At 44.2% G+C, this 14,190-nt stretch overlaps 1 protein-coding gene across 1 annotated transcript; it reads left to right on the forward strand.

Annotated features, from left to right (window-relative positions):
- The first annotated feature begins 3,506 nt into the window (after nt 1–3,506).
- On the forward strand, nt 3,507–13,084 carry dusp10 (dual specificity phosphatase 10). The gene is made up of 4 exons (XM_068343034.1): nt 3,507–4,068; nt 5,167–6,017; nt 8,258–8,626; nt 9,243–13,084. Exons 2-4 carry the CDS (start codon nt 5,213–5,215, stop codon nt 9,506–9,508), a joined length of 1,440 nt encoding a protein of 479 aa, XP_068199135.1. The 5' UTR covers nt 3,507–4,068; nt 5,167–5,212; the 3' UTR covers nt 9,509–13,084.
- The last annotated feature ends 1,106 nt before the right edge of the window (nt 13,085–14,190 follow it).

Below are 14,190 nucleotides of genomic sequence, written 5' to 3' on the forward strand. Positions count from 1 at the left end.
CCTCGGCATTTAAAGAGAAATGAAGTCCAACGGCCAGATGGGAAGAAACAGGGGAAGCGAAGATGCAGCGTTTTTGCATATTAAAGACTAAAAAGCAGAAATTAGTAAACAGCTCATTTGTAATTCAAACTGTCTCCTGGGGGTTTTTTTTTTTTGCTAAATGCATTCATGTATGACAGCTGGTATCCAAGGTTACATCAGGTTGAGATCTTCTTATGATAACTCTGAAAGCATCGACTTTGCACATCGTTTGAAGGCAGGAAGTGGTTTGCGTCTTTCATCCGGGGCCGCGATCAGTCATGTTTTCCACACCGAGAGACTGAAAAAACAAACAAAAAAAAACAAACCCTCAAATAAAAAAACCCAAAAAACTCAACTGTATTTGACACCGCAGGTCGACATTGTCTCGTATCATGTGTGTGTCATCTCCAACCGGTACGCAAAACCACACACTCACGTCGTGTTTTCCACACGATGACATTTCTCAAGCGAGATCGTCGCCTCGATCCGATGCGAGATCTCTCACAAGGGAGAGAAAAAAACCAAAAAGGTCTCATCCTGTTGAGCTTTTAAAAATGACATCATAAAAGACTCTAAACCCTTTGGTTTAAGCCCCCACCTGCTCAACACTACCATCAATTATTTCCTCGTCCTTTCATCCTGTGAATCGTCCTTTGCTTATAATTACAGGACAAATACACTTTGATGCTTGAAAGAACAGACATTTAAAACATCAGATATTTCTGAATAATCACATGATCAATAGTACGTTTTTAGTGATGAGTATGCAGTCATGTTTAGTCACAAAATCAGATTATCTTGTCATTAATTAGTGACAGGAAGTACGATTAGAGAGACTTCCTGTCAAATAAATGGCATTTTTCCCCAACCAGTTTGATCACGAGGCATTTACTGCTAACCTGTTAGCATCAGAGCTCGACCTCCTGATCATCACCATCCCTACAGTCCCGACACAAATCATCATCTCATCAGATCAGCTCCGTCGTTTTGATGGTATAAACGTATAAATGTCCGCCGCTGGTCGGCATGGCGTTGAAGAAGGGCAGAGAACACTGGTGTCAGTTTGACAAACACTGGGTCTAAAGAAACCGGCCACACCGGCACAACCGGTCGAATTTACATAAGTTCTCAGATCACACCGTGTCCACTGTTTACATTCCCAACAGATCTTTCAGAAGTCACTCCAAAGCTGCTTTCATTAGAATCTCTCCTGTCTCGTATTTTGTCGTTAATAACAAAACACAACAAAAAAAATACAAGTTTTGCTTTCAAATGCTTTTTTAAGAAGTATTTCCAGTATTATATCACACTAGTGTTATATAAAAGTAGAATTATATAACTGCATTTTAAATACTTGTATTTTTAACCCTGAACTTTAAAACTTAACTCAGTGTTTGCCTGAATAATGACATCATCAACGGGGTATAAATGATCAGACTAAATTCATTTAGAATTTTTCTTATTTAAATTTTTGGCTTTTTAATCTTTAATAACTTTTATTTTGTAAAATTATTCCATGTTTTGTGTGTAGGCTCTTAATGTGAAAGGTGCGCTAACTGATAGATGACCTTTGAAATAAGGCGGCAAAGTTAAAAAAGCATATCATTATCCTTATTGAAGCCATAAATTTCTTTTTATGTGCACTTAAGTCTGAGCGACTCGACTGCAGCGCAGGAGGAAAATTACTCTTTTACTTTCTCTAAAATTAATTTTTTTTAATTTTAATTGGGTCACACTAACAAATTGTACCCTATAGATTTGTCTTTTATTGATTTAAAATGATCAGTTTTGCATTTCTGTTTTTGAATTTTACATGAATAAAATTTGACTTTTGAATCTTTTGGCCACTGCGTTAGATATGAGGGAAGAAGACGCTCACGTTACACAACATGGAACCCTTCGGTGGCGTCTGAAGGCAGAGGGTGTTTATTCATTTACCCTTCAGCACAAATGAAACCAGAGAAGCGGTGACCCTTTATAAATAACTGCACAGGGGGCTAATAATAGACGCTATAATAGATGTCCTGCATTGTTTCAGCTGGCCGGTGGGGATAAATAGAGAGCGCAGATGATATTTGGGGTTTGAACCCTTTTACCTCTACAAGGGGGTCTTATCATATGGGGCCCTGCAGTCAGCCAAGTTGGCACCGGCTTCGCCGTCCCCCTGCCAAAGACACCCACTTATCACCAGCGGCGATGCTCCCTCCCTCCCTCCCCATCCTAGACACGAGATGTCTGTCATGTCTTGTCAGTTCTGACATGACAAAAAGTTTGTCTTCATACAACATACATGTTTAGGAAACGCTGCTGTAATGGGTGTGAAATATCCACCCAAATAAAAACAGATGCGTGTGCTGTGCGTTTGGGTCATTTAATCCGTGCCGTATGTGCAGAGGTGAGGGGAATATGTCAATGTGGAAGTGGTTTGTTTGCCCTTAAACCTGCAGATATCATCCAGCTGGCTCAGCAGACCTGCAGATGATTCACATGGAAAACGCTGAGCAGAAACACGAGCGGGGAAATGTGAAGATAGAGGGCATGGAAGCACTTCTGCACAAAGACACAGTGTGATTTGAGACGGGACATGCCATCACTTTTATTCCACTGATTTGGATATTTTTAATTTTTTCATGCTGGCATAGACTTTGAATTGGTGTCATAAATGCGCCAGTGTTATTTGAGATATGAACAAAGGCCCTGTTGTGTTCAGATAAGCTCACAGCCAGAGAACGCCAAGACCAGGACCCCAAGAAGGGACGCAGCCAAATGGAACGGAGCCACTTTTAATCTTATTATCTCGAAATGTGTCCAATAAAAAGGTCTATTAAGATATCAAAGAACATGATTCATGCTTATGTACGAGTTGACATTCATTATTTCACGGACAATAGTGTTGTTAACTCTGCAACCCCTAATTTCATCCCTCCTGAACTAAACATTTATGTCATATATTCTGTGAAATCTAATGCATTCACCGATATTTAACTGATTTATTTTCTCATTAACTGTCTTGCCTCTCCTGTATTACCATAAAAAACATTTTTGGGTCTAAAGAAAATTATAAACTGAGTTTTTTTCAAATTTTAGTTTCACAAAAGATGATACAGATTTTCAGATAATTTGATATATCTTCAAAGTTTATCCTATTAATACATTTTGAGTGATTTTTTCTTGAATAATTACCAAACTACTAATGATACCAATGTGATTCTATATTCTAGGGGGTGGGTTTTCATGGTTGGAGTATAATTGGGAGGGTCAAACTGTGATTACATAACAGGAAACTGACTTGGCTCAGGTTTTATCCTCTGAGTGCTCTTTGAATTAATATTTTATAATTGCAGCATTTCTTACTTTATTGCATTATCATGAAAAAATACAATTGGAGTAGCTCCGGGTTCATTACGTTTTCCCCAAACGTTAAATGTGAATTTCCACCGCCTCTTCAGCTCGGCCTCTGATTGGCTGACGCGTCTCTGGACGCTCCAGACGCGTCTAACTCGCTTTTATTTGCCTTTCTGCTGCCAATGCAGCAACATCCGTGATTGGCTACCTTTCTCTCCTGTCTGGCCACCTCACCTTACTGTACGTCAAAACGTTTACAACGGCGCGTAAAGGCGCTGCGTCTCTCTCTTCCTTGGGGCTCCGGAGGATGGGGAGGTGTGGGGTGGGGGTGGGGACTTCTGATTGGCTGGCAGTGACATCATCCCTGCGCGTACGCGGCACCGGAGGCAGCCAAAAACCAGAAGAACGGCCAAATCCCTCCCATCACGGGGCCGGACTTGGACGTTTAAAAAAAAAAAAAAAAAAAAAAAGCGTCAAATTTAATATTAATGAAGTCGCGCAATTGGCTCAGACGCGCGTCAATCCGTTTGCGCAACTTCTGTAGGCTGGCAGACTTCCTTCAGTATTATTTCTGGGGGGATAGCAGGGCAAAAGTGTTGAAAAATGTTGCCGCTCCACATCACCGGGACGGACTGAATGGAGGCAACGCCGTCAGGGAGCGGAGATCATAAATCCGTCTACAGGGAACCGCGACACACACCGGTAAGGGCAAAAATCCGAGGCAAGTTGGGCAATTAGCGGCATAAGTTCTTGTTTAAATGCACAGTCATAGAGATTTCAAACGATTTAATTATTAATGAAGAGGGAATATCTCGTTGCTGCAACCACGCCGGGGTTAGAATAATGCTTCATGATCCTTATTTCTAAGGCGCTAAGTCAGTTTTTATTCCAGCTGTTCCGTTAACACAAAGTTGGCGATCCGCGCAACCCTGACGCGTTTTTTTTTATTTATTCCTTAATGCGCCGTGGAATTAAAAAATGTTCCCCCCACCTTCATCTGATCTGGTCCGTCTGGTCCAGAGGAGCCATATCACATTCTCAGCACGTTCTCATGCCGGTTTCCTTCAATGAATTTGGACCATGAATGATTCCCTGCTTTTGCTGAGGCTGCAGCTACACCAGCAGCAGCCTCAGTCACAGGACAGGCGGGTGGTTTTTACATAACATACCATGGATGACATGCTTTAAAAAAAAAGAAAGAAAAGAAAATGAAGAAGAAGAAGGTGATTAAAAGGAATTCCCAACACTATGTATTTTTTTAAACCCCTACTTACCTTTGGTAGTAGAGACCGAACTGCGGCGTAGCTGTGATGCAGTATTTCATCTTTTCTCTCTCTCTTTTTTTCTCTCTGATCTGACAGACCAGAATTGTGATGATAAATTCCTCACACACACACACACACACACACACACACACACACACACACACACACACACACACACACACACACACACACACACACACACACACACACACACACACACACACACACATACACATATACAGCATCTGGATGCATTCACCACCAAGCCATTTGGTTACATCAGACCAATGATTTCACTGTTTATTATTAGTGGCCCCGTCCGTCACGCCTATATTTTCCCGTTGAGTTGGGTGTCGCCCCTGCAGGTGTTGACACTCCTAATATTTGGCTCCAGCAAGTGTTTTTTTTTAGTTTGCATGTTGATCAAACAGACCTGAGGTCAGTCTCTGCCGGTTCACAGATAATCCTAATCCCCCGGATGCAAACCTACCCACCCCTCTCTAAAGACATTCACGTTTTTCTTCTTTATTCCCAGAGCGGCTCGTTGACTTCTCCGTAAGCGTCCCGCCCTCGGCCTCCCCATGCCTCCATCTCCCCTCGACGACAGAATTGTGGTGGCTCTGCCCAGGCCGATCCGACCTCAGGAACTCCAACTGCACCTGGACACCAGCTACCTGGACTCCACCTCCACCAGCAGCGGCAGCAGCAAGACCGTCATCAGCACCACCGTGGTGAAGATCCGGGCGACGGCCAATCTTGTCACGTATATGCCCTCATCCAAGGGCTCCACGCGCTCGTTGTCGTGTGGATGCAGTAGTGCCAGCTGCTGCTCTGTGACTACCTATGAGAAGGACAGCCAGAGCCTCAGCCACAGCCAGGTGAGCGCCAGCAGCCCCAACCTCAGCTATGCCGGCCCCGCCCACGCCCCTACCCCTATGGTCAGCAACCACGAAGCGTTAAGCGCCCCGAGTCTCGCGCCGGGCACCCCGAAGACCCTTTCCTCCGCCGTGGTGAGGGTGATCCATCCAAATGAGCTGGCCAAACGGATGAGCTGCTGCCCCGTGGGTCACCCCGTGGGGCCCGTGCCGGTCATCATCGACTGCCGGCCCTTCATGGAGTACAACAAGAGCCACATCCGGGGGGCGGTGCACATTAACTGCTCCGACAAGATCAGCCGGCGGCGGCTGCAGCAGGGCAAGATCACCGTTCTGGATCTCATCTCCTCCTGCCGCGAGGGCAAGGACTCGTACAAGGGCATCTTCTCCAAAGAGATCGTGGTTTACGACGAGAGCACGGCCGACCCCAACCGGCTGACCTTCTCCCAGCCGCTGCACGTGGTGCTGGAGTCCCTGAGGAGGGAGGGCAAGGACCCCATCATCCTCAAAGGTAAAGGCCGAGCGGGTTCTGTCGAAAGCGGGGTCGCTGATGAAGACAGACGGACTTCATTTCGAGTCCAGAGGAAGTAAATCGTTTGGGCGATGTCGGGTTTAGCAGCAGCAGAAGCTGAGAGGGAATAAAACGTGATGGTGCGGTTACGTAACGCCGGCTAAACTTTGACCTTTCATTGTTTCCGTCAGCTGATATTGGCTGTAAGCAGATGATTGTAGTTTAATGCAGAAGCTTTCGCCTTCATGATGACGCCGACACACACACACACACACATGTGACACACACTGAGTGTGTTCCAGGGAGCGAGAAGCAGCTGTTGGTAAATAAGGCGTTCTACCCAGATAGCGGTCCCTGGGCGGCTGCCATGTTTTTCTATCTTTGGTGTGTCTGTTTGAAGCCGGAGCGGCGTGTTGTGTTGGGTTAGGGTGTGTGTGTGTGTGTGTGTGTGTGTGTGTGTGTGGCTGCGACTGTTTTCCCGAACGCATCCGAGTCTAGCCGGAAGATCACAGCACCTTGATCCCCCCCACCCACCCACCCACCCACCCACCCCTTCCGTCCCGTTGCGAGCGCTTTGATGGACGAACCCCCACCCCACCCCACCCCCTCCAGCCTCTCATCCTCTCATCCTCTCATCCTCCATCGCCTCAGCGGGACCAGCAAGCAGACGCTCCCTCTCTGTTTTTTCTTTTTTTTCCTTCGTCAGGTTTTTAATCCCTGCAAAAATGCGAGACATCCTTTTTTTCTGCGGGAATCAAACGACTGACAGTCCAGCATCTGCCATGAGGATGTCTGATTTAATGGCTGGCAAAATGTGATTAAACCCCATCTAAAAAAAAAAAAAAATTCATACTTCTTGACTTTTTTATTTATTTCTTTAAAGCAGGATTTCATTTTTAGTTTCTTTTTTCTTTTCTTTTTTAAAATATGCAACATCCTTCGCCGTCACAATCGGCAGCATCTGTGACATATTTGGAACGCGCTTGAACAAACGCTGCTGAATAATTGAATCGCGCTTTATTTGCTCAGTTTCCAAAGCGTGTCGGAGTCATGATCTCTCCTAACATGCTTGTTGTCTTCCTGCTTTTCCAGTCAGTAGCGTGTTGAAAGTCAGAAACGTCAGAATATCTATAAGCAGCATGTCAGAAAGGGGTTTAGGGTAAGCGCTGGAAACGGCAGGCCTCGCCGTTTTTTATTTTATTTTACTTTTTTAAATTCCGAAAGAGGAAGGAAGAGTAGTTTAACATTAGTTACATTTATTTGACACGACATTGAGTTACATTTAGCTACGTTTATTAGTTACATGTGGCCCTTTGAGGACAGACGTTATGCTGATGTGGCCCTCGGTGAAGATGAGTTTGAATGATGGATAGGAAGTAGTTCAGTAATATTTTCAGTAGTTTAGTATCTTTGGAATCAGTGGAATTTCCCCTCACAGTCCACACTTCCCCTTGTCTTATGTACTGTGGTGTAATTATTACCGCGATGCCTCGCCACAGCGAGGTTAAACACTAGATTACTGTCTTTGTTCGCCGTCAACAATCGGGCTGTGTCACGGTGACAACAGTCGTCCCGACAGCCCCCCACCTGACGGGCCACCGTTAGGGGGAAGTGCGATGACCTCACATGGCATGATGTCAACTGGGAACAATACTTCAACTGATTCTGTGTGTGTGTGTGTGTGTGTGTGTGTGTGTGTGTGTGTGTGTGTGTGTGTGTGTGTGTGTGTGTGTGTGATCTGAAACGTTCCACCCCCCCCCCCTCTCACTTTGGTCACAACTATTGTGCAGAAGGGAAACTTTGTCTGATGACACAAATCTTTTTTATTTGCAGAAGCGCAGGTGTGAATGGAGAAGTGTGCTCGACATTCAGGGCGAATATTTACCTGCAGATTAACGAGGGTGGGGGGGGGGTTTCCTCTGTCTCAGTAGCTGTTTTTAGAGGTTTCGCTCTTCTTACAAATAGTTTTAAAGTCTGGAAAGACGGCAAATGCCTTAACTTTAATGCAACATCACATTTATTTTAATGCCCCAGTGTTGCTTTTATTGGATTTGCATCCTACTTATCCTACTTGACATGTGGCGCACAGAAGTGTGTATTTTTAGCATGGACGGCCTCCAGAGGGAGTTGAACCTTTAACCTTGTTAGAATTCATTCCAGAAGACGGGATAGGGAATAGAATAAACATTCAGAGTGTGGGAGAAGAGAAGAACTGATTGTCCTCCTGCTTGTGTTGTCAGGAGGCCTTAGCTGCTTCAGGCAGAGCTACGAGAACCTGTGCGAGCACTCGCTGCACCTTCACGAGGGCTTGGACAGCGGCGCGGCCGCCGGCCTGACGGGGGCGCTACCTCACTCCCTGCCCTCCACCCCGGACATCGAGAACGCGGAGCTGACGCCGATCCTTCCTTTCCTCTACCTGGGGAACGAACACGACGCCCAGGACTGCAACCTGCTGCAACGCGTCAACATGGGCTACATCCTGAACGTGACCACCCACCTGCCGCTCTACCACTACGACACCGGCCTGTTCGTCTACAAGCGCCTCCCCGCCACCGACAGCAACAAGCAGAACCTGCGGCAGTACTTCGAGGAGGCGTTTGAATTCATCGGTACGGAAATGTGTCTGGAATAATTTCTGATTGTTCGACAGAAGTCTATCTCAGGGGTGTCGATCTGGTTTGATCAGCTTGATCTGATCTCGAGGTGCCCAGACTAATAATTTCATAGCAAAAATACATACAATTAACAATAACTTCACGTTTTTTCTTTGTTTTAGTGCAGGAGTGTCACTCATTTTCACCGAGGGCCACATCAGCAAAATTTCCGTCCTCAAAGGGGCCAGATGTAACTAATAAATGTAACTAAATGTAACTCAATGTCATGTAAAATTAAAATTACTGCATTATGGGAAATGTAGTTTTGACATATTTATTTCTAGACAATCTGACCTTTTATTCTCTTGCGGGCCACATAAAATGACGTGGAGGGCCACATTTGGCCCCCCGGGGCCTTGAGTTTGACACGTGTGTTTTAGTGCAAAGATGAAGAAGTAAATTATAATCTGTCTGATCTCATCTTGTTTTAGCATCTCATCGTCTCAACACGTCCCCTCAGATTTACCCGTCCAGCCTTCAGTTTATCTCACTCCAAACTGGTTTTCTTGGACTGGAACTGGAATAATGACTTTCATTTCTTTCCTTTACGTTGTTCTTCTTTCCCCTGCAGAGGAAGCACATCAATCAGGTATGGGTCTTCTGATTCACTGCCAGGCCGGCGTTTCTCGTTCCGCCACCATCGTCATCGCCTACCTGATGAAGCACACCTGGATGACCATGACGGACGCCTACAAGTTCGTCAAAACCAGGAGGCCCATCATCTCCCCGAACCTCAACTTCATGGGTCAGCTGCTGGAGTTCGAGGAGGACCTCAACAACGGAATAACGCCACGAATCCTCACGCCAAAGCTGATTGGCGTGGAAACCGTCGTCTAAACGGGACGCTCCGATCCGACTGCTCTCACTTGTGCTCGCTCTCGCTGTTTTTTTTGTGTTTTTTTTTTTTTGTTTTGTTTTTTCTTCCGAGAGAGAACAGCTTCTCCGTGAGCTGGTTTTTTTGGAGTGCCAGGGCCGCTGCGTTCTTAGTGAATTTCCTCGTGCTCAATTTGGACTCTCTGGAGTTCCAGAGCTCTGGGTCAGTGGTCAAAAGAAATGCCAAAAAAAAAAAAGTAAAATCCCTGCTGTTTGGACCTAGCCAACCTCCCGGAGGAGAGGACGGACGAATTGGGTTTGACTGTGCAGGGAAGGCGACCGATGAGGGAAAAAGAAAATTCCTTTTTTTTTTTTTTTTTATGGAAAAGGTACTCTACGCTTTTAGGAGTAATTACCGAGAAGGAGAAACTCAAAACTCAAAAAGTTTGTGTTTGCAGGCTCAGGCAGGGGTTGACCATGGCAGTGCCTGTCAAAAAAAACAAAAAAACAAAAAAAAAGGGTACAAAAAAACAAAACAAAAGATGGAGACTTGTGTGGCGTGTTCATGTCGTTGTTCTATTTTTATACAGGGATTTACGGGGTTGACCACGACAAGCCCGCAAGCGGCTTACTGTGCAATAATTTCACAGTGGAATGCAAAACGAGACCTTGATCTTTATGTGTATATATCGCTCTCCGTGACGAAAACATTTCCAGCTCTTTTGCTGAAATGCCATTTTGATGTTGATGTAATTTACTGTCGTTGGGTTCTATATGGTGCAAAACGGTTAACGCTGTAATATTTTGGCGCAGACGGAAGTTTTACTTGTCGGGGACGCAGCTCGTTTGGTTTGAAGCCAATCGTCTGCGTGTTTTCCAGGATATGCAGAAACACAAATTCATATTTTTGCTTCTTCATTTTTGCCATTCCTGCATATATATATATATTTTTTAGCAATATACATATTACCAGACAGCCATAAGAGCTTGTTTTTATGCATGGCTGCTGGGCGGATGAGAGAAAACCTTGACAACGTGAAACAGGGCTACTGTTGTTGAATTTCACCTCCTATTTCTGTCGTCTCCTGCTTTCTTTCGCTCCCGTTCATCCGTGTTGTCGACCTCCACTCGCTCCACACACACACACACACGTGTGCGTCGTTTGCCATTCATTTTTAGTCATGACTTCGTCCATTGCGAGGTACCAGAGGAGGGGAAAAAAAATAACAGACTTGAAACAAACGCTCACTTCCTCAGTTGCGGAAAAAGTAGAGCAGCGTGAGTCTAGTCCGATCTTTTTTCCACACTTTATCGAGCTCTTCTACCTTGCATAGGCAAGCGCTGCTGTCACATGCTGTTCTAGTGCCTGTATCGATGCCTTAATTCATGTGTCACCACTGGACCACCGTGCATGGTGCACCATCACCATCACATGCAGACAAATGTGAAATAAGGTTGGATTTGAACTCCCAGAAGAGGGGGAAAAAAAAAAAAAAAGCTCCTCATTTCCAAGTTGTTTGTGATTCATATGCAGACTTTCATGACGTTAGATCATAAAGGTGCACGGTGGGAGGCGAAGGAGTGCACCGCCGTTAATTGTAAACCAGTTTTGCACAAAGTTGCAGAAAGGTATGAATGAGGATTTGCATCGGTGCAAAGTTTAAAAATGTTCCCATTTCTTCTTTTTCACGTACTCCGATTCGAGATTATCGGTAAACGAAATCTACTTTTTGCTTCTCGCTTGTTTTAACATTTTAGTGGAAACGTTAAAAAAGTTGAATTTTTCACTGTTTAAGTAGGATGCATGTATTTAAGGTGTAGTTCACTTGCCTTTTTAAACCACCTGCACAGCAAACAGCACAAAAACCTCATGTTTGTGCACGACAAAATAAAAAGTTAGCATCCAAACCAAATTCTAGAGTAGTTTAATATAAAAGCCTGGAACACACACCCTGAAAGTCTGATCCGTGAGATCACTGGTCTTTTTTGATTTGATCAACCTAAGGGCTGTCATAGTTTCCAAAATAAAGTAGCATGTAGTCCATCGCCGTAAGTGTAAACATGAAACCCAAGCCAAAAACACGGAGTCCAAGGTCTTCGTCGAGTGTTTTGTAGTTCCTGTCGGGCTGAATGGAAGCAGCTTCCTCATGAATTATAGTTTTCTGTTCTGTTTCTCGTCACATTCTCAGCTCTCTATTGTTTGCATGAAGATATAAAGACGTAAAACGAAGCACAGGGCTGACGATATCGGCAGGTTTTTTTGGGAAAAAAACAAAACGATCAAACGTGTCTTTTGCCAGCGAGACGAGGGAGGACAACGAAGGAAAAAAAAAATCCACAGTGCACTCTTTAAAGGCTTTACAACACCAACACTCGCGACAATAAGCTTCAGAAATCATGTGAGAATCCATGCTATGCAAATGAATTTGTTAAAAAAAAAAAAAAAATTGTGTCTTTATCCAAATGTCATGAGAATAGTTTCTTTTTATTTCTTTTTTTTTTTTTTTTTTTTTTGGAGGTCTTTGCAAAACTTGAAATTTGAGCATGATTTAACGTTTGCAGCCTCAGATTGAAGTGAGATTTGTGTGACGAAGACGTTTTTTTTTGCGCGTGGCGACACGTCCCCTACTATTGTTGCTGTTGTCATTGGTGTCCACTGGTGCTCCACGATGTATTTAAATAAGATTTAAAAAAACAAACAAACAAACAAAGGGGTATACAATGACGATTTGCCACACGTTTGTAGCTTGTGCATTTACATCCAGTGATTTGCAAAAAAAAAAAAAAAAAAAAAACTAAAAAATGAGAGTGAGTGCTTAACATCTGAGCCAGTGTTGAATAAAAATAACGTACCTTTTGGTACCACCTGTTGGGGGAGGGGGGGCACATGGCTTTTGTATGTAATGACCTATCTGACTGATTAACCGTCATACTGTACATTACTCTCCGGTTTTGGAAAAAACGAAGCATGCTGTGTGCTCCTGGTTCTGTGAGGGACGCTCGCAGTCATTATGGTGCTGTCTGTCTTTAACCACGCCGGTCTTTCTGCAGAGGTCAAAGCCTGACTGACAGCTCCAAGAGGCGTCTGGGTATCTGTTCCCTTTTTATGTGGGACCGCCGTTCTGTATTCAGACGATATCGAGCTGTCACGTTTGATGTGCACTCTATACGACCGGACTTGTTTCAGAGTCGGGCTCTGGCGGAAACAGACTTCGCTCTACAAGTCTCTGTATCTTTCTTTGTGTCTGTAGTCAACAGTTGGATATATACAGTATATAAATATATATCTATTTTCTTTGTATGCATATATTCATTACTATTTTTGCACTGACCTACGGACAGATGGATTTATTTTTTTCCACAAAAGGGTGCTATTATAACGGAGGCCTTCTCCCACACCTTTTTTGCATGACTTGCTGACAACTCCTCTGTCGTCTCTCTTACTCTTCTCCCACTACTCCTTGAACCGTTGCAATTGAAGCACTGTAATTTTTGTAATCCCTACTTGTGAGCTTTGAAATAAACAGGGAGGCTTCAAGTTTGCTTTGGCGTGCTGGATGTTTATTTTTACGTCTTTGGCCTAATGCATTCATTCATTCATTCATTTTCTTCCGCTTTATCCGCCGCAGCGGGTCTGCATAAATTTACAAAATATTCATATATATTCATATGTTTCTGATACAAAATGAGGATGTGTAATAAATTCAGATCTATAATTGCATGAACTGACTGTGTATAATGTTAAACTTGCTCTATGATTTAAACTAATATGCTGCATTACCACTGGAAACCACTGGGGGCACTGCAGTTACAATTTAAGTAAGGCTTTATAAATGCCTCCAGAAAAAACAAAGAAGAAAAATTTTAAAAGATTCTCCATCCTCAGGTCTCAACGTACTCAACGGCTGCTGAGAAAATACCGCTGTACTTTATTGACCTACAGTCGCCATATTTTTCGTAGACGTCAATTTGATGTTTGGCAAATAAAACGATCATAATTCCTAAATTTTTAACCAATATTGTAAAAAATCAGACATGTGTAGTAAAAGCAGAACGTGATCAACGTGTTTAAGGTGTGCTTCAAACATTTATGTGCAGTCAGTCTGAGGTCTGTAGAGGAAGAAGAGGAAGCTCCATCATTCTAATCGAATCCAGGAAACAACAGGAGCTCACAGACGCCCTAATTAACAGGATCGATAACAACAAAACAAACCGTCCGCCGTGCGTTTTTAAGAGCCAGCTTCTTGACATTTGAGAATCCGCTGAAGCACACAGCCGGAGTTGTGAATTCTCTGCACTCCCCTCCATTGAACCATGTGTCACATAGCTGCAGGAGTTATGGGCCTATATTTACTCCAACGCTGCAGCCGTCTACCGCCTCCTGCCCTCGCAGGCGAAAGGGTGTGTGTTTGTGTCTGTGTTTGTGTGTGTGGGGGGAGGAGTTGGCCTAGGGGTCAAGATCTCTCCATAGGAACATGCACAAAAATAGTTTTTAGCGTTGTTTCTAATTACAAGTGATGAGCGCCCCGCCTCATTAATCCTTTCCTATCAGCACCAGGCAGGCTGGCAGCACCAGAATAGCCCTGATCTTTGTGCTGCTGCACGCCGCTCTGCTGCGAGCGCCGCATGGACGTATTAGGAAAAGCAGGAGAGGAGGAGGACCTACCTTTTCCACATACACACACACACACACACACACACACACA

The sequence above is a fragment of the Antennarius striatus genome, chromosome 19 (assembly GCF_040054535.1).
Source record: "Antennarius striatus isolate MH-2024 chromosome 19, ASM4005453v1, whole genome shotgun sequence".
Taxonomy (NCBI): domain Eukaryota; kingdom Metazoa; phylum Chordata; class Actinopteri; order Lophiiformes; family Antennariidae; genus Antennarius; species Antennarius striatus.

What these genes read in the sequence shown, in the direction of transcription:
- dusp10 (XM_068343034.1), top strand. Translation starts at nt 5,213, where the DNA reads ATGCCTCCATCTCCCCTCGACGACAGAATTGTGGTGGCTCTGCCCAGG. An exon ending in GGACCCCATCATCCTCAAAG is followed by an intron (nt 6,018 to 8,257) that starts GTAAAGGCCGAG and finishes TTGTGTTGTCAG; the next exon opens with GAGGCCTTAGCTGCTTCAGG. An exon ending in GGAGGCGTTTGAATTCATCG is followed by an intron (nt 8,627 to 9,242) that starts GTACGGAAATGT and finishes TTTCCCCTGCAG; the next exon opens with AGGAAGCACATCAATCAGGT.